Genomic DNA, 24,212 nt, shown 5'->3' on the forward strand with positions numbered 1-24,212 from the left:
ACTTACATTCATACGTGGTATGTGTACTTACATGCATACGTGGTATGTGTACTTACATGCATACGTGGTATGTGTACTTACATGCATACGTGGTATGTGTACTTACATGCATACGTAGTATGTGTACTTACATGCATACATGGTATGTGTACTTACATTCATACATGGTATGTGTACTCACCTGCATACATGTATGTGTACTTACATTCATACATGGTATGTGTACTTACATGCATACATGGTATGTGTACTTACATGCATACATGGTATGTGTACTTACATGCATATATGGTATGTGTACTCGCATGCATACATGGTATGTGTACTTACATGCATACGTGGTATGTGTACTCACATGCATACATAGTATGTGTACTCGCATGCATACATGGTATGTGTACTGACATGCATACGTGGTATGTGTACTTACATGCATACATGGTATGTGTACTTACATGCATACATGGTATGTGTACTTACATGCATATAGTATGTGTACTCGCATGCATACATGGTATGTGTACTGACATGTATACGTGGTATGTGTACTTACATGCATACGTGGTATGTGTACTTACATGCATACGTAGTATGTGTACTTACATGCATACATGGTATGTGTACTTACATTCATACATGGTATGTGTACTCACCTGCATACATGTATGTGTACTTACATTCATACATGGTATGTGTACTTACATGCATACATGGTATGTGTACTTACATGCATACATGGTATGTGTACTCGCATGCATACATGGTATGTGTACTTACATGCATACGTGGTATGTGTACTCACATGCATACATAGTATGTGTACTCGCATGCATACATGGTATGTGTACTGACATGCATACGTGGTATGTGTACTTACATGCATACATGGTATGTGTACTTACATGCATACATGGTATGTGTACTCACATGCATACATAGTATGTGTACTCGCATGCATACATGGTATGTGTACTGACATGCATACGTGGTATGTGTACTTACATGCATACATGGTATGTGTACTTACATGCATACATGGTATGTGTACTTACATGCATATAGTATGTGTACTCGCATGCATACATGGTATGTGTACTGACATGTATACGTGGTATGTGTACTTACATGCATACATGGTATGTGTACTTACATGCATACATAGTATGTGTACTTACATGCATACATGGTATGTGTACTCACATGCATACATGGTATGTGTACTCACATGCATACATGGTATGTGTACTCACATGCATACATGGTATGTGTACTCGCATGCATACATAGTATGTGTACTCGCATGCATACATGGTATGTGTACTTACATGCATACATGGTATGTGTACTTACATGCATACATGGTATGTGTACTTACATGCATACATGGTATGTATACTTACATGCATACATGGTATGTGTACTTACATGCATACATGATATGTGTACTCACCTGCATACATGGTATGTGTACTCACATGCATACATAGTATGTGTACTCGCATGCATACGTGGTATGTGTACTCGCATGCATACGTGGTATGTGTACTTACATGCATACATGGTATGTGTACTTACATGCATACGTGGTATGTGTACTTACATTCATACATGGTATGTGTACTCACATGCATACATGGTATGTGTACTCACATGCACTCGCATGCATACGTGGTATGTGTACTCGCATGCATACGTGGTATGTGTACTTACATGCATACATGGTATGTGTACTTACATGCATACGTGGTATGTGTACTTACATGCATACGTGGTATGTGTACTTACATGCATACGTGGTATGTGTACTTACATGCATACATGGTATGTGTACTTACATGCATACGTGGTATGTGTACTTACATGCATACATGGTATGTGTACTTACATGCATACATGGTATGTGTACTTACATGCATACATGGTATGTGTACTCACCTGCATACATGGTATGTGTACTCACCTGCATACATGGTATGTGTACTCACATGCATACATGGTATGTGTACTCACATGCACTCGCATGCATACGTGGTATGTGTACTCGCATGCATACGTGGTATGTGTACTTACATGCATACATGGTATGTGTACTTACATGCATACGTGGTATGTGTACTTACATGCATACATGGTATGTGTACTCACCTGCATACATGGTATGTGTACTCACATGCATACATGGTATGTGTACATACATGGTATGTGTACTTACATGCATACATGGTATGTGTACTTACATGCATACATGGTATGTGTACTCACATGCATACATGGTATGTGTACTCGCATGCATACATAGTATGTGTACTCGCATGCATACGTGGTATGTGTACTCGCATGCATACGTGGTATGTGTACTTACATGCATACGTGGTATGTGTACTTACATGCATACGTGGTATGTGTACTTACATGCATACGTGGTATGTGTACTTACATGCATACGTGGTATGTGTACTTACATGCATACATGGTATGTGTACATACATGCATACATGGTATGTGTACTCACATGCATACATGGTATGTGTACATACATGCATACATGGTATGTGTACTTACATTCATACATGGTATGTGTACTCACCTGCATACATGGTATGTGTACTCACATGCATACATGGTATGTGTACTTACATTCATACATGGTATGTGTACTTACATGCATACATGGTATGTGTACTTACATTCATACATGGTATGTGTACTCACATGCATACATGGTATGTGTACTTACATTCATACATGGTATGTGTACTTACATTCATACATGGTATGTGTACTTACATGCATACATGGTATGTGTACTTACATGCATACATGGTATGTGTACTCACCTGCATACATGGTATGTGTACTTACATGCATACATGGTATGTGTACTTACATGCATACATGGTATGTGTACTTACATTCATACATGGTATGTGTACTCACATGCATACATGGTATGTGTACTTACATTCATACATGGTATGTGTACTTACATTCATACATGGTATGTGTACTTACATGCATACATGGTATGTGTACTTACATGCATACATGGTATGTGTACTCACATGCATACATGGTATGTGTACTCGCATGCATACATGGTATGTGTACTGATATGCATACGTGGTATGTGTACTTACATGCATACATGGTATGTGTACTTACATGCATACATGGTATGTGTACTTACATGCATATAGTATGTGTACTCGCATGCATACATGGTATGTGTACTGACATGTATACGTGGTATGTGTACTTATATGCATACATGGTATGTGTACTTACATGCATACATAGTATGTGTACTTACATGCATACATGGTATGTGTACTTACATTCATACATGGTATGTGTACTCACATGCATACATGGTATGTGTACTCACATGCATACATGTTATGTGTACTCGCATGCATACATAGTATGTGTACTCGCATGCATACATGGTATGTGTACTTACATGCATACATGGTATGTGTACTTACATGCATACATGGTATGTGTACTTACATGCATACATGGTATGTATACTTACATGCATACATGGTATGTGTACTTACATGCATACATGATATGTGTACTCACCTGCATACATGGTATGTGTACTTACATTCATACATGGTATGTGTACTTACATGCATACATGGTATGTGTACTTACATGCATACATGGTATGTGTACTCACATGCATACATGGTATGTGTACTTACAATATACTTTAAACTATTTAATTTTCGCTGCTAGAAATATTCACGATTTCAGGATCGTGCAGCATTTGTGAAAACAAAATTTTGCGAAAGTCACTGAGACTCCATGTTGTAGGACCACAGAGAAATTGTCACTGTTCAAAACTTGCGGGATTTGTGAATTGTGATGACAAAATGTTGGGAAAGTCACTGAGACTTCACTCACTGTAGGACCACAAAGAAATTGTCATTGCTACATGTACAATGTTTTGGGAAAGTCACTGAGACTTCACTCACTGTAGGACCACAAAGAAATTGTCATTGCTACATGTACAATGTTTTGGGAAAGTCACTGAGACTTCACTCACTGTAGGACCACAAAGAAATCGTCATTGCTACATGTACAATGTTTTGGGAAAGTCACTGAGACTTCACTCACTGTAGGACCACAAAGAAATCATCATTGCTACATGTACAATGTTTTGGGAAAGTCACTGAGACTTCACTCACTGTAGGACCACAAAGAAATCGTCCTTGCTACATGTACAATGTTTTGGGAAAGTCACTGAGACTTCACTCACTGTAGGACCACAAAGAAATCGTCATTGCTACATGTACAATGTTTTGGGATGTTCACAGACTCATAAATGTTGTTACTCGCAAAATTAAAACAGTTTACAGTATAGCTGATCTGGTGACATAGAAATCAAAGTAAGATACAAGCCATCAATATCTGCAGGAAACAATGAAAATGAACAATGTATTGAATTTCCATACATACCAACAACTGTAATGTATTGGTGTCCATGATTCTTTGTCTTGTTGGTGAGGATTATAACCATCAGATAGTAGTTGTTTTATTCGTGGTATATCTCCTTCCAGGGCTGCACTATGTAGAGGGAATTCATCAACCCAACTTTTACTGAAAATAACAAACACATGATTATAGTTGTAACATGAAATTAGACAGAGGGTTTTCAACCTGCCTATTCACATAGTTCATAACCACTATAGACTTTGGTCAGTCAAAATAACTATTTTGAACTGTAGTCAGACGCCGAGAGATGGTGGTTTCTGAGCAAAAACAGAAACAATAAAGGGTGTCCCAGCTCGGGACAATATTCCCTACTTACGACCGCCACCTAGTTAAGACTAAGACAAACGGTGTTTTACCTTGCCAGTGTCGTCCCCATAACAAAAGCAACTGCTGATAGGGTGACAGGGTCGGCATGCCCAAGGACGCTAGACCCAAACCCAAATTCTGGGGTAACTAGCATTCCAAAGAAAAGAAAAGAGGCCGAAACAGTTCTGCAGTTTGGCAAAAATGCCCTAGGTGTCAGCACTTGCAATTTGCACATACAAGAAAAATGTCAGGAGAGACAACAGTGACAATCAATGTCCAGGAATGTTGCCTGGCACAAAAAAAAGGAGCGCTGATGGGAGAAACTTTTCCGCACAAATCTGTAGAAGAGACTACTCTATCGACTTCGCGCAGGAATCCCTGCAGTCATCCAGGCCAGGTCAGTAACCAAAGTCTGACCCGCTCCGTAACAACGGAACCCACTCTAAAAGAACCCTCCTCAATGGTTTGGGTGTCTCTTAGGTAATAACTGTTGAAGATGTTTGCGTTCTTCAGAAGCCTGCCCTCAGTACATGCTCGAAGGGGGCACCTGATGCAAAAGCGAGTTAGCGATCGCATAGACCTCATGTGCTCGTACTTGATGTCTCTGTAGACCCTGTGTCGAGGATGCCAGATGGTCGTAAACCATAAAATAAAACGGACGTAAAACAGTCATTTTGACTGACTGGAGTCTATGGTAAGTAATTGAAGATAGTGAATTGTCTGGCAAAACATTTCTTGTCAACATACCTAGTCAATCATATCTTGTTAACAAGCCTAGTCAATCATATCTTGTTAACATGCCTGGTCAATCATATCTTGTTAACATGCCTGGCAAAACATGTCTTGTTAACATGCCTGGCAAAACATGTCTTGTTAACATGCCTGGTCAATCATATCTTGTTAACATGCCTGGTCAATCATATCTTGTTAACATGCCTGGCAAAACATGTCTTGTTAACATGCCTGGCAAAACATGTCTTGTTAACATGCCTGGTCAATCATATCTTGTTAACATGCCTGGTCAATCATATCTTGTTAACATGCCTGGCAAAACATGTCTTGTTAACATGCCTGGCAAAACATGTCTTGTTAACATGCCTGGCAAAACATGTCTTGTTAACATGCCTGGTCAATCATATCTTGTTAACATGCCTGGTCAATCATATCTTGTTAACATGCCTGGTCAATCATATCTTGTTAACATGCCTGGTCAATCATATCTTGTTAACATGCCTGGTCAATCATATCTTGTTAACATGCCTGGTCAATCATATCTTGTTAACATGCCTGGCCAATCATGTATTGCCAACATGCCTAGTCAATCACATCTTGTTAACATGCCTGGTCAATCATATCTTATTAACACGCCTGGCAAAACATGTCTTGTTAACATGCCTGGCAAAACATGTCTTGTTAACATGCCTGGCAAATCATATCTTGTTAACATGCCTGGTCAATCATATCTTGTCAACAAGCCTAGTCAATCATATCGTGTTAACATGCCTGGTCAATCATATCTTGTTAACACGCCTGGCAAAACATGTCTTGTTAACATGCCTGGCCAAATATGTATTGTCAACAAGCCTAGTCAATCATATCTTGTCAACAAGCCTAGTCAATCATATCTTGTTAACATGCCTGGTCAATCATATCTTGTTAACATGCCTTGTCAATCATATCTTGTTAACATGCCTTGTCAATCATATCTCGTCAATATGCCTGGTCAATCATATCTTGTTAACATGCTTGGTCAATCATATCTTTTTAACATGCCTTGTCAATCATATCTTGTTAACATGCCTTGTCAATCATATCTCGTCAATATGCCTGGTCAATCATATCTTGTTAACATGCTTGGTCAATCATATCTTGTCAACATGCCTTGTCAATCATATCTTGTTAACATGCCTTGTCAATCATATCTCGTCAATATGCCTGGTCAATCATATCTTGTTAACATGCTTGGTCAATCATATCTTGTCAACATGCCTTGTCAATCATATCTTGTCAACAAGCCTAGTCAATCATATCTTGTTAACATGCCTGGTCAATCATATCTTGTTAACATGCCTTGTCAATCATATGTTGTTAACATGCCTTGTCAATCATATCTCGTCAATATGCCTGGTCAATCATATCTTGTTAACATGCTTGGTCAATCATATCTTGTCAACATGCCTTGTCAATCATATCTTGTTAACATGCCTGGTCAATCATATCTTGTTAACACGCCTGGCAAAACATGTCTTGTTAACATGCCTGGCCAAATATGTATTGTCAACAAGCCTGGCCAAATATGTATTGTCAACATGCCTAGTCAATCATATCTTGTCAACAAGCCTAGTCAATCATATCTTGTTAACATGCCTGGTCAATCATATCTTGTTAACATGCCTTGTCAATCATATCTTGTTAACATGCCTTGTCAATCATATCTTGTTAACATGCTTTGTCAATCATATCTAGTTAACATGCCTTGTCAATCATATCTTGTCAACATGCTTGGTCAATCATATCTAGTTAACATGCCTTGTCAATCATATCTTGTTAACATGCCTTGTCAATCATATCTTGTTAACATGCCTTGTCAATCATATCTTGTTAACATGCCTTGTCAATCATATCTCGTCAATATGCCTGGTCAATCATATCTTGTTAACATGCTTGGTCAATCATATCTTGTCAACATGCCTTGTCAATCATATCTTGTTAACATGCCTTGTCAATCATATCTTGTCAACAAGCCTAGTCAATCATATCTTATTAACATGCCTTGTCAATCATATCTTGTTAACATGCCTTGTCAATCATATCTTGTTAACATGCTTTGTCAATCATATCTTGTCAACATGCTTGGTCAATCATATCTAGTTAACATGCCTTGTCAATCATATCTTGTTAACATGCCTTGTCGATCATATCTCGTCAATATGCCTGGTCAATCATATCTTGTTAACATGCTTGGTCAATCATATCTTGTTAACATGATTTGTCAATCATATCTCGTCAACATGCCTTGTCAATCATATCTTATTAACATGCCTTGTCAATCATATTTCATCAACATGCCTTGTCAATCATATCTTGTTAACATGCCTTGTCAATCATATCTTGATAACATGCCTTGTCAATCATATCTTGATAACATGCCTTGTCAATCATATCTTGTTAACATGTTTGGCCAAACATGTCTTGGTAACATGTCTGGTCAATCGTGCATTGTCAACATGTCTGGCCAATCATGTATTGTCAAAATGTGTAGTCAATCATGTATTGTCAACATGTCTGGTCAATCATGTATTGTCAACATGTCTGGCCAATCATGTATTGTCAACATGTCTGGCCAATCATGTATTGTTAACATGTCTGGCCAATCATGTATTGACAAAATACCTGGTCAATCATGTATTGTCAACATGTCTGGCCAATCATGTATTGTCAACATGTCTGGCCGATCATGTATTGTCAACATGTCTGGCCAATCATTTATTGTCAACATGTCTGGCCAATCATGTATTGTCAACATGTCTGGCCAATCATGTATTGTCAACATGTCTGGCCAATCATGTATTGTCAACATGTCTGGTCAATCATGTATTGTCAACATGTCTGGCCAATCATGTATTGTCAACATGTCTGGCCAATCATGTATTGTCAACATGTCTGGTCAATCATGTATTGTCAACATGTCTGGTCAATCATGTATTGTCAACATGTCTGGCCAATCATGTATTGTCAACATGTCTGGCCAATCATGTATTGTCAACATGTATTGTCAACATGTATTGTCAACATGTCTGGCCAATCATGCATTATCAACATGTTTGGCCAATCATGTATTGTCAACATGTCTGGCCAATCATGTATTGTCAACATGTCTGGCCAATCATGTATTGTCAACATGTCTGGTCAATCATGTATTGTCAACATGTCTGGCCAATCATGTATTGTCAACATGTCTGGCCAATCATGTATTGTCAACATGTCTGGCCAATCATGTATTGTCAACATGTTTGGCCAATCATGTATTGTCAACATGTCTGGCCAATCATGTATTGTCAACATGTCTGGCCAATCATGTATTGTCAACATGTCTGGTCAATCATGTATTGTTAACATGTCTGGTCAATCATGTATAGTCAACATGTCTGGCCAATCATGTATTGTCAACAAGTCTGGCCAACCATGTATTGTCAACATGTCTGGCCAATCATGTATTGTCAACATGTCTGGCCAATCATGTATTGTCAACATGTCTGGTCAATCATGTATTGTCAACATGTCTGGTCAATCATGTATTGTCAACATGTCTGGTCAATCATGTATTGTCAATCATGTAATATCAAAGCCTAACATGCCTAGTCAATCATATCTTGGTAACATGTCTGGTCAATCATGTATTGTCAACATGTCTGGTCAATCATGTATTGTCAATCATGTATTGTCAACATGTCTGGTCAATCATGTATTGTCAATCATGTATTGTCAACATGTCTGGTCAATCATGTATTGTTAACATGTCTGGCCAATCATGTATTGTCAAAATATCTGGTGAATCATGTATTGTCAACATGTCTGGCCAATCATGTATTATCAAAATACCTGGTCAATCATGTACTGTCAACATGTGTGGTCAATAATGTACTGTCAACATGTCTGGCCAATCATGTACTGTCAACATGTCTGGCCAATCATGTATTGTCAACATGTCTGGCCAATCATGTATTGTCAACATGTCTGGTCAATCATGTATTGTCAACATGTCTGGCCAATCATGTATTGTCAACATGTCTGGTCAATCATGTATTGTCAACATGTCTGGCCAAACATGTATTGTCAACATGTCTGGCCAATCATGTATTGTCAACATGTCTGGCCAAACATGTATTAATAACATGTCTGGCCAATCATGTATTGTCAACATGTCTGGCCAATCATGTATTGTCAAAATACCTGGTCAATCATGTATTGTCAACATGTCTGGTCAATCATGTATTGTCAACATGACTGGCCAACCATGTATTGTTAACATGTCTGGTCAATCATGTATTGTCAACATGTCTGGCCAATCATGTATTGTCAACATGTCTGGCCAATCATGTATTGTCAACATGTTTGGCCAATCATGTATTGTCAACATGTCTGGCCAATCATGTATTGTCAACATGTCTGGCCAATCATGTATTGTCAACATGTCTGGGAAAACATGTATTAATTAATAACATGTTTGGCCAATCATGTATTGTCAACATGTCTGGCCAATCATGTATTGTCAACATGTCTGGTCAATCATGTATTGTCAACATGTCTGGCCAATCATGTATTGTCAACAAGTCTGGCCAACCATGTATTGTCAACAGGTCTGGCGAAACAAGTCTTAATAACATGTTTGGCCAATCATGTGTTTTACATACCCTAGAAAAATTCATTTATTTAATGAAAAGTAGTGACAAAAATAGAAATAAGCTATTACTGATTTTAGTCACAAACCTTTTACTTTGAGAAATGAGCATTCTCTTCTTAATTATTTTAGTCATTTTGATACATATTGCTATACTTTCTAAGGATGCAATAAGGATATTATTATTATTACCACATTGGACCTACTATAATGACTGTGAAGTCAACACATAGATCATGCTTACCTAAAACTAGTTTCTGATGGTGGTGTTATTCTCTCATAGTTTGGTATACCAAGACCGTAAAAGTGATTTTGAACAACATGGTCTACAGAACAAAACCGATTGATCTCCTAAAATGTAATAAATATATATGTATGAAGGTAATCAGTACTGCATCACACTTGGACAAAATCAAACAAGAAAATGGTACTGCATCAGAGTTAGTCAAAATCAAATGAATAATTGGTACGTCAGACTTAACAAGCAAGCAGCCTCTCGGCTGAGATAGCCCCGCTGTTAGCACTGCACATTTCAATTAAAGAACAGAAGATATAATTAGAAAATGAACAATATGTATAGTATCAATGCAATGGGACTTGCTGTTTTCAACAAGAATTCAAAAATATCATTTTTCACCAAAAATGATTGTGGTTTTTAACGAGAAGTTGATAATATCACTTTTTACCAAAAATGACAAAAATATTCACCAAAATTAGAGAATTACAGATACCATTACAAAATGAACAAATCTGAGAGCGGTCCACATGTAGTATCTATATATGTAATATCAAAGCAATTGGACTTGCGGTTGTTAACAAGAAGTTGAAAATATCACTTTTTACCAAAAATGACAAAAATATTCACCAAAATTAGAAAATTAAAGATATCATTATAAAATGAACAAATCTGAGAGAGGTACACATGTAGTACCTATATATGTAATATCAAAGCAATTGGACTTGCGGTTGTTAACAAGAAGTCGAAAATATCATTTTTTACCAAAAACGACAAAAATATTCACCAGAATTAGAGAATTGAAGATATCATTACAAAACGAACGAATCTGAGAGAGGTCCACATGTAGTACCTATATATGTAATATCAAAGCAATTGGATTTGCGGTTTTTAACAAGGAGTCAAAAATATCACTTTTTACCAAAAATGACAAAAATATTCACCAAAATTAGAGAATTAAAGATATGATCATGAAATGAACAAATCTGAGAGAGGTCTACCCAAGGTACATGTACATATACACGGAGTATCAAAGCATTCAGGCTTGTAGTTTTCAAGAAGAAGTCGAAAAAGTAAAACATTGACCCGGACGACGACGACGGACAATCACTCGTATGATGAGCTCCGCTCAACAAAGTCGACAGCGGAGCTAAAAAAAGTAATCAGTATTCCATCTGATTTTAGACTGTAGGTGTAAAGATACTGTGAAATATGTCTTTTTAGCTAGCATGTTATCTGTAATTTCACTAATTCAATAAGTCGCTAATTTAAAAGAAAGTTATTGTTTTACAATTAGATTGTTAGCACTCTAGCTTAATTAAAATACTGTTAATACATGCATTGACCCAAATTCACTAGAATTACATATAGCTATTTTAAAGTGTTTCACAGTAGTTGGCTGTCATCAAAACAAGTGATCAGATTTCCTCAATGTTTACACAACAGATTTATTTCATGTTGTTGTTCACATAACCCAGATTACAGTCCTTCAAAGGTTTTGAGACTGTGCCCAGATAAAAAAGAACTGCTTTTTTGTACAAACCATTAGTTACTATATTAAATATAAAAAAATGCTATGTATTAATAAGATGGGTACTTACATGTATGGTTGTTAAGAATTATAAGGACATTATTTCTCATTTTATGAATATTGCTTTAAAATGTTAGAACCACACAAAAATATGATGAGTAACATTTAAACATGTACTGTATAAAGTTGTAAATCAAAATGATTTCATAGATCGGTGATGTTTAGTTTGAAAAGATATGCCAATAAATAGAATATGTTAATTAAAATTAAGAAATCCACTGCGAATAATAGTTTTGTTGATAAATAATAATGGTTTGCTTTTTCAGAGTCAATTCACACATACATAGGTGCAACAAAGTCACCGTAATCCAACAATACAATTTAACATGACACATTTTCTGTTTTAGTCGAGTACTTGTGGCAAGTATTGACCCCACCATTCTTGTGCACAACAAACTTTAATTTTAGTGAACGGTTCATCTGATTTTTTAATTTTAACTAATAAAATCAATACTTCTCTCGGTACAATTATTAATTCGTACCTCAATAAGAGGAAGAGATTTATGTTTAAGAAATGCATTTTTGATGTAATTAGCAATGAATCAGATGTGATCATCAACCTATTAAATATACTGAATTTCGATCCCTGAATACTATTTCTTCTACATGAGAGGCAAATGTGAGAAATGATTTCATTAATTTGTACATGTACAAAATTGGGTGGTAGTTGGTCATGTAAAAAATGATAATATTTACTTTTCATAAAATGTTCCTGTGACAAAATGTTGTAGGTATATACTATGCTGTATCCTGGGTAAAATACTAAACATGCTAAAAAAAGTATCTACATTTCTTTTCTATAATTACTTTCAACAGCATGCATACCATTTCCAGAGGTTACTTTAATTTATTAACAATGATTGTATTTATTTATTTATTTATTTATTTATTTATTTATTTATTTATTTATTTATTTATTTATTTATTTATTTATTTATTTATTTATTTATTTATTTATTTATTTATTTGTTTGTTTGTTTAGTAAGTTTACTTTGTACTATCACATACTTCAACTACATGTATCTGGCTGTTATGCAATATACATAATGTACATCTAATCTAGTCTTGTTATCATCCTATTGTTTTATGGGTCCTCTCTACAATAGTTTGATAATGCCTAGATTTCGCTAGTGAAAATATCGTATTTAATGTTATGTTGAATGAACTTTATATTGATCTGAGAAAAACATGTGACTAGGCTAATAGTAATAAACAGATTTGTTACTGTCTTACTTTTCAAAATATTTCATTAAAATTTTAAAATAAAAGTGAAACAAGTATCTGAGTTATTGCAACATCCCAGAACCACAGAGACTTACTATATTTGCACTGCTTTGGTAAATCAGCATAAAATACAGAGAAATTACAGTGTACATGCACAAATACAACAAATTACAGTTTTCAGTAAATAAATTCCGACTGAATTAACTTTATTTCAATAACTTGTAATTTACTTTTTTTATATATTTTAGTTGTTGGAATACTGAGCACCTTTGATTGTATAAAGTATATAACGGATATTTATGAAAAGATTTATAGATCGAGAAAAATATGACGTAGTTACGGTTATGCACTATTCCAAGTCATATAATACTCACCGGGTCAGAAAAAGGCAGTTCACAATGAAACACAGGATTAATAACAGTAATGTCACATAGGTCATACGTCTTCATGTGTTTTAAAGCATCTTCAGCTGAGCATCGTGAATCTGATTGACTTATCTCAGTTACATACACAGGGTTTGTCACATGTACTTTGACTTTGTAACGTTCGTCTGACAGGGAATGCGATGAAGTCGACGCCACCGCCGCTGCCATCTTAGACCAAAAACGTTGAGTTTAGTCTGAAGGCACTCGTAATTTTAAAATGTTACGTATAGTTTGTGCGATGTTATCCCCCGATTGGCACTATCTCTGTACTTTAGTAGAATGTTTCACAATGAACAAGTAGAACAGGAGTAAATTCCGAGATTTTGAACACATGTTAGTACTGGATGTAGCGAACACGGAGTACCGATAGGTATGGTTGGGTGTGGTCGCTTAGATCTCAGCAAATATCCGACCTTGGTTAGTCCATTAATGTTGCAATGATGGTCCAATGATATATGCATGTTTCTACGTAAAATCTGAAATCATACCATTCCTAAAAAAGAAATAGCATAAAGTTGAATTTTATAGGTAGTAAATGAACACACAATAACTATTTAAAACTTCCGCGCAACGCGAAGGCTCCGGCATGCAGTGACATTTAACCAAGTTATAAGAGATTAAAAAACACAAATCAAATGAAAGTACTAGTGCATAACACGCCTTTCTATTACCTGACGAGAAACAGTTACAATTTTTCAAAATAAGTCAAAATATCGCAATCAAAACAAAAATACAATCGCGACTTCAAAACACATCACCATTTTGTGCACTGGCAGCTGGGATACATCAGGGTGAAAGGTTATGTTGTGTCATGTGACTGTCATGTGACAGGTGGCTAATGTTTAATGGCGTGACGCTCAGTCTGTGCCCAGCCAGCTTGTTATAAATAGTCAGACGTTGTCGCCAAATCACCATCCGCCATGTGAAAGGGTGTCGATTACTGTTTAAGAAGGTAAGAAACAACTAAGAATATGTCAGACGTGTCAAATTTGCAATAAAACTCGTTTGATTTCGAAACAAATTGCAATTTGTTTCACACTGAACACAGCTAAGTACTGCTATTTGCTGTAATGCAAGGGTTCAGATTGTTTTAGTCACATACATCGGCTTTATCATTATTATATGACATGACGACAGTCGGATCAGCGTACCAAGAATTTTCAATGTATATATGACTTTGTTTGCATAAATATTACCAACGCCACTGTCGATTGACACTGTTTTCTTCAATAATGGTGGCATAGTATTTTCATATTCCATGACCTCAATTGACCTAGACGATTTATTGTGGGATACAGTAGACCATTGTAATGACACAGAGTCTCCGTGAGGGACGCCATTACATAACACGTTACAGTCCATACAATTTTGACTCATTTATTTTGTGAATACTTACATGGGTTGGGTGACTGTCGACCTTCTGAATATTCATAACTTGTCCTCATCTGTTACATATCAAAAATTACCACACAGTAAAATAAAAAAACATACGAAAAAACATACGACAAAGGTATGTAGAGTTCTGGAAGTTGAGTGTATCAAATGATAATAGAAAACTGAGAACGTATATAAAGTTTAAAGACTCGTACACTTTTGAACCATATTTGCTTGTATGTAATCTGAAACATAAAATCATAATGACTTGTTTCAGAATAAGCAGTCATGTATTAGAAATTGAGAAGGGTAGACATACCCAACCCAAAATAGCTTTAGAAGACAGAATCTGTAAGCAATGTTCCCAGATCAAAATTGAAAATGAAGAACATTTCTTCATGGAATGTCTTAGGTTCCAAACAGAAAGACAAAAGTTATATAAATATTCCAGAAGAATTGAAAAGCAATGACCAGATATTTAAATATATTATGAGTTCAAGAGAAGATGTGCTAATAAGACAAGTTGGTGAATACTAGTACAAACTATTGGAAATCAGAAATAACAATAACTGACATTTTACTTTAGTTATATATGTATTGTACTTTATTACTAACATTTTATTGCTGTCAACCAATGGGAATTATTTCTAAGGATGCAATAAATTCATTATTATTATTATTATTAATTTAATAACTAATTTATTATTTATTACAAATAATTTAAAAATCTGAACATAAAAGTATGTTAACTAAATTATTTGATTTATTATATCCTCTCATGTTTCTCTATTTGTATCACTCAATATAAAATTTGTTTATTTTGGAAATACATGTATGGTATCAATGGGAACTATTTTAAACACTGCCCCGGTAATGTGTACCAGTTATGATTTCTGTAAAATTCTGTATTTAATTTAAAGATCAAAATAATTTGTACATAAATGAAAATCCCCTGTTATTTGCTAAATGTATGTGTGCAATAAAGGCACAGTTTATACATTGAGAAGTTATTATGAAATATAAACCTTAACCTTAGTACACATATCTATCTGAAAGGTGGACCCAGACAGCATAATGTAGTGATTCTAACGCTCACTGGACATAAGCAGTTTCTTGGTATGTTTTCATTGCCTAGGTATTTTCTGTTTAATTTAATTACATCCAAAATATAATTAGAAATGTCATATATCGCTAGTTGTCATTTTGGATGAATGTCCTTGAAGCTATTTGTGAGAAGCTTGAACTGTAATGTGTGTATCACAATGCTAATGTTCAGTCTGCAATATAGTCTGTAATGTGTGTATCACAATGCTAATGTTCAGTCTGCAATATAGTCTGTAATGTGTGTATCACAATGCTAATGTTCAGTCTGCAATATAGTCTGTAATGTGTGTATCACAATGCTAATGTTCAGTCTGCAATATAGTCTGTAATGTGTGTATCACAATGCTAATGTTCAGTCTGCAATATAGTCTGTAATGTGTGTATCACAATGCTAATGTTCAGTCTGCAATATAGTCTGTAATTAACTCAACAAAAATGACTGTGTATGTTTGCTTGTTGTCACATTACATGCTGACGTGGTATTCATATCTGCTATACATATAGGCTTTCAGAAGACAAAATGTAAATTTCATTTACTGTCCAAATTATTTAACTTCTTTGTTTTAAATCAATTTCACTGTTATTTAATTTTGCATTTTCTCTTGGTTTTAATTTCGTAAATTTCAAGATCATTAGGGCAATAACAATTTACAGTGGACAAATTTTTGCTGAAATGTCTTTTTGTATGGAATTTATTTTCACTGATTTTTGATGAATTGAATATAAAATATAGGAAAAAAGGTTTATTCGCTAGATTTTATTTTCACTAAATCATTCTTTTTGTATTTTACTGTATGTTAGTTGTACAGCAGTTGTTGTAAATTTCTTATAGAATCCTTTAATCTGTGAATGTAAGGTTTTTGTACATTGTCAATAAATTCACAGCTATCATTTGCCAGTGAGGGTTGTAATTCAGACCAGTTAAGACTGCTTTGTAAAGTGAACAAGTATTGACCTATGTCATATTAACATGCAGATGTAACTAAATATATAGTGTAAGTTGAGTAATTCAGGTCATGGCCTAGATTTAAGATTACTTTGCTGTATATTTTCTTGTTATTGGAGTTTTAGAAAACTGCTGCAAGTTTGTACAACCTTAAGTATATTAGGATTTTAATATGCTCAACATTCCAAGTATTGTTGTAAATCTCGTTACCCGGTAAATGGAAAGTGGAAGTATACATTCAATAATTTATGACCTTCAATTTCTAGGAATAGACTCTGTTTGTATACTGATATCTAGTCCATTAGTGATAACAAATTCAGGGGTCAGTCAAACTTAAATTTAAAAATCACAAAATAAGTTTCCAATTTTGTCTAAAATTTGTAGCTAGCTGATTGATTGGGAATTGTCTGTGGCGAATGAATGAATTTGATTTCCTTAGCTACCAAAATAATGCCAACTTAGAGGGCATGATGTTTAATAATAAATATATTGATGGGCGTGAGATTTCTCCAACTATAATAAAAGTAGTACTTCTGTGTTTGGTCTTGTACTTCTGTTTAGACCAATGAAGTATGAAATGTGCTGTACAAATATCATTGTTTCACAAAAACCATACTGTATGTGTAAGTCATGACATACTATTAGTAAATGTAACAACCAACACATGGCTGAAGACGATTAACTTACACTGTGGGTGTGTGGGATCATATTCATTCAATGAAATTACCTTATACTATTTAGTGGGGTTTAGTCATGTGCCCAGATGATTTGACACATGTTGTCTCATTGTTTGTGGTTAATACACAGGGAGTTGGACAAACTTATATATTTTAATAAATTATTAAATAATAAAATGTTATTTAACTTTTCTTTTACCCCTCCCTCCTGGTATCGATTTCAAGTAATCACTGATCTTTGTTTATACCACTCAGTCTTTATCATAATCTTTATTTAACAATACTTTTCCTTTTTTTATTATTCTTTGTTACCTGCTAATGACTATATGCAATTGTTAATGCGTGATGTACACACAACATTCACACCCTATTATAGTAAAATAGTATTTACCAGGAAGGGAACATTTTATTATTTAATAATTTATTAAAATACATAAGTTTGTCCAACTTCCTGTGGTTAATATAACTAATAGAAAATGACTCAACAATAGTCATTGTCTAGATCCCATGTGATATTGTGCAACTCTATATTTAGCCTGCAGGAAATGCCCACCAATATAGTACATGGTAGATATGTAAGTTAGTGTCACTGTTAATTTGAGATTATTCTGCAGGTAGGTAACAGTGTAACATAAATTATTTTCACGTGATGGGATGACATTATTGTTGTTGCAAATTCACAAAATAACATTTTAAGACCAAATTTGATGTTTTCAATACTGGGTAGGAAGGCATGTGTTTTTAATGTCACTTTATTAGTCCCTGTTTGGACGCAGTCCAAAAACGGGACTTATGTTTTGACCTCCGTGTGTGCGTGCGTGCGTGCATGTGTGCGTCCGGACCTGTATCTTAGAAATGCCTGGACCAATCGCAATCAAACTTCACACATACATCACGCATGATATTATACATATTATACATGATATTATACATATTATCAATTTGTTTCACGATCTGATTTAAGATGGCCGAATGGCGGCCATTTTTGTGCTAAAAATCATCAAAATCAAGCATTTCCCAGCTGTTTATAGATGGATTTTGTTCAAACCTTGTATATACGTTGGACATTATAGGACCTTGATGCACAACATGTTGTTTTACGATCTGATTTATGATGGCCGAATTGCGTCCATTTTTGTGCTGAAAAATCCTAAAAATCCAGGATTTCTCGGCTGTTTACAGATGGATTTTGTTCAAACTTTGTATATACATTAGACATTATGGGCCCTTCATGCAAATCATTTTGTTTTTCAGATAAGATTTAAAATGGCCGGCTGGTGGCCATTTTGTTTTAATGAATGTGGTTCTCGTGCCATATCTCTGACTTGTTTTGACTGATTATGTTTAAATTTTAAATATTCATTATACATCATGTCATAGATAAACAGATATATTGGTTCGACGATCATATTCAAAATTGCCGAATGGTGGTCATTTTTGTGCTAAAAAATCATCAAATATCAAGCATTTCTGGCATTTATGGATGGATTTCAGTCAAACTTGGTACATACATTAGACATTACTGGTTCCTGATGCACGTCATTTTATTTGTCAGATTGGATTCAAAATGGCTGACTGGCGGCCATTTTGTTTTAATGATTGGGCTTCTGGAGCCATATATCTTAAACGCTTTGACTGATTATATTCAAATTTTATATATTAGTTATACATCATGTTATATATATACATGTATTCAAAATGGTTGATTTTGAATGCTGTTCCAGAGCAATATCTCTCAATATGGACAAGTACTTGTTTGACGATCAGATACAAATGTCAATTATTTTAATGTTAAAAAATCATATTTCTGACATGGTTATATTCCAGCTATATTACTATAAACAAAACTATATATCTTAAATTTGATAACTAACGGGGACTGTGCCATGCATGGCTTGTTTCTTTATGTTATTAATGAGCTAAACTCTAAAGTTTTGTTTTGGGCTACCAAACAAAGCCATGGAATCCAATTTATACTAATTCAAAATTATTGAAATAGCACATTTTAAACCCCAAGGCCAAATGATAAGACCTGTATCTACATATATGGTATCTCAATATTACTCACTTGATACAGAAATATTTTCACTTATATTGCACAGTATTTAAATTTCTGTTATTTATTGTTTGTTTACTTATCCTGTACATTACAACATGTACATGAATTTACAAACTGGGTCTTTAACTGAGAAATGTTTCAATTGACTCTTTAAATGTTATTGGACTGAATGAGGTACACTGGGTGTTTTCACAAAGCTTTATCTTTTTTCTCACCAAGTAATTTATGTTTCTCAGTGAATTTTGGAAATGTTGAGAAACTTGTTATTCTCTTTTATTTTGTATTATGTTTTTAGTTTTGTTTGTCAAATGCTTAAATTTTGTTCCCCTTTTTAAATAGTGGCAGTCATCGCACAGTGGTGTTCAAATTTTATGTAAATAAACAATGTATCAGTACATTGTATATTACACATGTTATGTATGGGTCTACGAGGCTCGCCAACCACTGCTCTTTAAAGTTAAGGTCTTGTATATTTTCCCACCTGGTAATTATTGCGTAATTACTTTATTTTTTTTTAATTTTTATTGTTGTGCATATTAATATATAATTTTCATGCATCATAAATGTAATAATATCATATAATTTTATTTACCATTTTAACAAGGCATGAAAATAATTATTCATAGTGGGACATGTGTCAATAATCTAGTAAGGTGTATCTATCTTACATTTTTTTTTCTCAGAAATTGAACAGTAGTGAAACAGTAAGATAGGAAAGCACTACCATCACACATGAGACTAATGAGACTACAAGTAAAGGTGTCTGACATGATGTAAGTGTCTGCTTGATGTGTTAGCCTGTATGTGGCTTGTTTACTGCCAAACTATATTACAAATATGAAGGTGGATAAAACGATATCACATGATGAGAACAGTGACCAATCACCATACAATACCAATCCACATGTCAATATCTGTAATACTTTTTGGAGACCTAGTTTAACTTTTCATCCATACAAACATGGAAGTCAGACTTTAGTTGAGTTTGGATCACTCTGGCCAGAAGGTGAAGATTTACAAGTGCTGGTACGAGATGTCTTTGCTCAATCTGCTCTACGAGAGGCTGTTATTGAGTGTGCTAAGTTAGTATTAAGGTGTGGACCACTACGAGTGTTGAAAGAGTTGCTGAGATGTAGAATTATTGGTGAGTTGATTATTTTTACTATTGACCCCCATCCAGACAAAGTCTGTTTCATCACAATTTAAACTTGACACATACATCATGTATCAGTTTCATGATCCAATTCATTATATGGTTCTATGAGAATGATTTTGAAAATAAAAATGCATCAAAATCAAGCATTTTGTTCAAATTCATACTAAGTTGAACTTAATCATGCTATACAAGAATACTCAAAATTTCAGGTCATTTGCTACAGCGCCCTCAATCAAGTCTCCAAAATGTGCATTTAAGCAAGAAAAAAAGCCCAAAAAAAAGCCTCACCCCATTTTTGAAAAAGCAATTCACCAGAACATTCTTATTTTGTGAGGTCTTAAATAATTATTATTGTTCATATTTCTACATGTTTTGTTACATGTTAAGCTGGAAAGTTGCACAAAGTGTTATATTTTTTACATTTCTTTTTTTGGGACAACAAATGTTCCTGATCAAAATTTTCACCTAAATATTAGATGAATTATTTTCTTGACTAAAAATTTTTTGACAGTGGTTATGAAAAGATTAAGGAATGCAAAATTCTCATTCAAATTGTGTACAACAATATTATTTATTTCTAGTATCTAATGTAGACTAACAAAGTATAATCTTTGACAATTCCTTTTGATTACATGTATGTTCTACCCTCACCCCAATTGTACATTATGTGTTAAGCAATATGGTTGAAAGAAACAAACAGGGACTATGTCATGTTTTGAATCTAAGATGCCATCAAATTTGACAAAAAATTATAAACAGATGTAATGCATACATCTCACTTACATTTCTGGACATGCATTTATTTCAAGTTGTGATTTCAAATAACATTTCAGTTTACATAATAAGGACTGTGTCATTTTCAATGACTTGTTATCAGTGGTAAACCCAGACAGAGGTGTTACATATACATAGATATACTGTTTCTATCTGCCATGTAGACGTGATATTATATCAGTAGTATACAAATGTATTGCTATATCTAATGTGTCTACAATTACACATATCTAGTGACATTATAATCTATCTGGAATGGCATTTAATATTAATTTATTTTGAAAAACACTATTTGTATTTGTGTGGAAATATGTACTGTTATATTATTTGATTGTGTAAAGTAAAAAAATATAATTTTTGTTATAAATGTCGATATCTAATCAAGTAATGTTTTGTTCACAGGTCTAAGTCAGCGATTTGAACCAGTGGGAAATACAATGTTACATATAGCTTGTATTGCTAGGAACTATGAAGCTGTTGACTTCCTAGTCTCATTAGGAATTTCAACAAGAGCAACAGATAGACTTGGTATGTTTGTACTGGGGTCAGAGGTCAGAGGGCATAAAGTTATTGGCACCATTACATAGTTCATATAATCACATATTATTACTGCACATATTCTGATACAGTTTTTGTAATGTAATATTTTGTGTTGCATTGCATCCTGTTCAAGTTAATGCCAGTTACATTGACATCATCAATGTGTCATAGCTTACTTAGTAACAGAAATCAAAGAAATCATTGATCTCAAGATTAACTAATATTATTTTTACTGGCCCAGTCATGTATCAGTAAACAATGAAGAAAATTTACTGAGGATATCAGACATTTCCATTTTTAAATAGGGGTGGAAGTGATTAGTTGGAGGGACTAATTACTCACACTATCAATTAATTGTATACCTTGCTATTTATAATAATAATAATAATAATGAATTTATTGCATCCTTAGAAATAATTTCCATTGGTTGAACAGCAATAAAATGTTAGTAATAAAGTACAATACATATATTTATATGATGGCTTTTGTCTGTATTTATTTTTTCAATTTGAAGAAATAAAATTTAAAATCAATTCAAATTTGTATTCCCAATTTTGTATAAATACAATAAATACTCCAGAAACAGTGCAGCACATACCTCACATTAAAACACAAACATATTTTAATATATCTATGTTTATACTAACTTAGTGTTCTCTACAGTTCAGATTGTATTTTAGGTTTTGACATGACCACAGCAATGAGATTTTTTGCCAGTAATTTATGTTACAAGATGTAGAATAAAAAAAATGGACATTCATATTATGATTACATTCATTTTATTATTTTAAGTTTTTATTCATGAATCTACAACTTAGGATAAAACTAAAATGCATATTTTGAAACTGCCATATTATGCTAAAATATAGTAAATCTATCTTTTTTTAAATTTATTAATTTAAATTATTATTTATTTTGTTTTAATTAACAGTATTTTATTGTTTTTTAGCATTTTTACATGGCAGTGCATCAAAATATTTAAACAATAAAATACTGTAAATTAAAACAAAATAAATACATAATAATTTAATAAATTTAAAAAAAAAGTCAGTACCGTACATCAGATTTGAATCAGAATGTGGTAGAACAAGTTGAGAAACAAACTTTCCAAAATAAAATATCACCTTTTAATTATCATTAATAATTCAGTTCATGTTTAATCAAGATGGGTATAATATTTTATTTTACAGGTAGAACAGCTGACCAAATATGTTTTTGTAGTAGAACTAAAAAAAGTCTGCAGATAAGAAGTAGTACTCCACTGAATAGACCACCTACACCTGCATCACTGCAAGACAAAGATACTTTATTTACCTGGGTTAAAAGTGGTAAAAATTATGACGAAATTCAAATTAAATTACAGGTAAATAAATATAAGAGTAACTTTTTAAGAATAGTACTTACAAGCGATGTGCTCCATACATGCAAGGAGCATTACCTCTTGGAAATGTTTGCTCCCAATTCAAATTTTGGCATCCACTTTGCATAGAATTTCCATAGTATTTCCAATCCATGTAATGGTAAAATACCATCTTATTTAAAAACATAGCAAATGATACCAATATGTCAATTTATTCAAACCTTGCAACAACAATATTCCCATGACAATGATGAAAAACATATTAAACCAATAAAAAAAAAGACACAAGCATTTTTTGGACCTCCATAGTTCCTTAATTTGACTGTTGACCTCATAATTTGTTCATCTTCAGTAATATGAACACAACATGAATGAAAAGATCAACATCAACTGCAGTAGGTAGCACACATTAATTGTTTTTCTTTTTTAATTATATTTGATTCCAGAGTTTAGAATTTAGTGTTAATCAAGAAAAGAATTCCACTGGTGATACACTTCTACATACTGCGGTCAGAGTTGGTAAGAACTGAATATGCC

At 33.9% G+C, this 24,212-nt stretch overlaps 2 protein-coding genes across 3 annotated transcripts in view; one reads left to right on the plus strand and one right to left on the minus strand.

The window, feature by feature from the left end:
- Positions 1-14,462, minus strand: part of LOC102801335 (krev interaction trapped protein 1-like) — a 36,545-nt gene extending 22,083 nt beyond the window's left edge. Inside the window, exons 1-4 of the mRNA XM_085495948.1 lie at positions 14,357-14,462; positions 13,635-14,178; positions 10,455-10,561; positions 4,468-4,608 (exon numbers count right to left, since the gene is read on the minus strand). Of these exons, the coding sequence (XP_085352074.1) occupies positions 4,468-4,608; positions 10,455-10,561; positions 13,635-13,853 (467 nt within the window). The 5' untranslated portion in view covers positions 13,854-14,178; positions 14,357-14,462. The remainder of the gene's footprint in view (positions 1-4,467; positions 4,609-10,454; positions 10,562-13,634; positions 14,179-14,356) is intronic.
- A 3-nt stretch (positions 14,463-14,465) lies between these two features.
- LOC102801213 (uncharacterized) overlaps positions 14,466-24,212 on the plus strand; it is a 41,533-nt gene continuing 31,786 nt past the window's right edge. For both annotated transcript variants that reach the window (XM_085495945.1, XM_085495946.1), the window contains exons 1-5: positions 14,466-14,637; positions 20,529-20,989; positions 22,178-22,303; positions 23,506-23,678; positions 24,122-24,194. In XM_085495945.1, the coding sequence (XP_085352071.1) occupies positions 20,683-20,989; positions 22,178-22,303; positions 23,506-23,678; positions 24,122-24,194 (679 nt within the window). In that variant the 5' untranslated portion in view covers positions 14,466-14,637; positions 20,529-20,682. The remainder of the gene's footprint in view (positions 14,638-20,528; positions 20,990-22,177; positions 22,304-23,505; positions 23,679-24,121; positions 24,195-24,212) is intronic.

This window comes from Saccoglossus kowalevskii, chromosome 22, assembly GCF_978046115.1.
Source record: "Saccoglossus kowalevskii chromosome 22, keSacKowa6.1, whole genome shotgun sequence".
In the NCBI taxonomy this organism is placed as follows: Eukaryota; Metazoa; Hemichordata; class Enteropneusta; family Harrimaniidae; genus Saccoglossus; species Saccoglossus kowalevskii.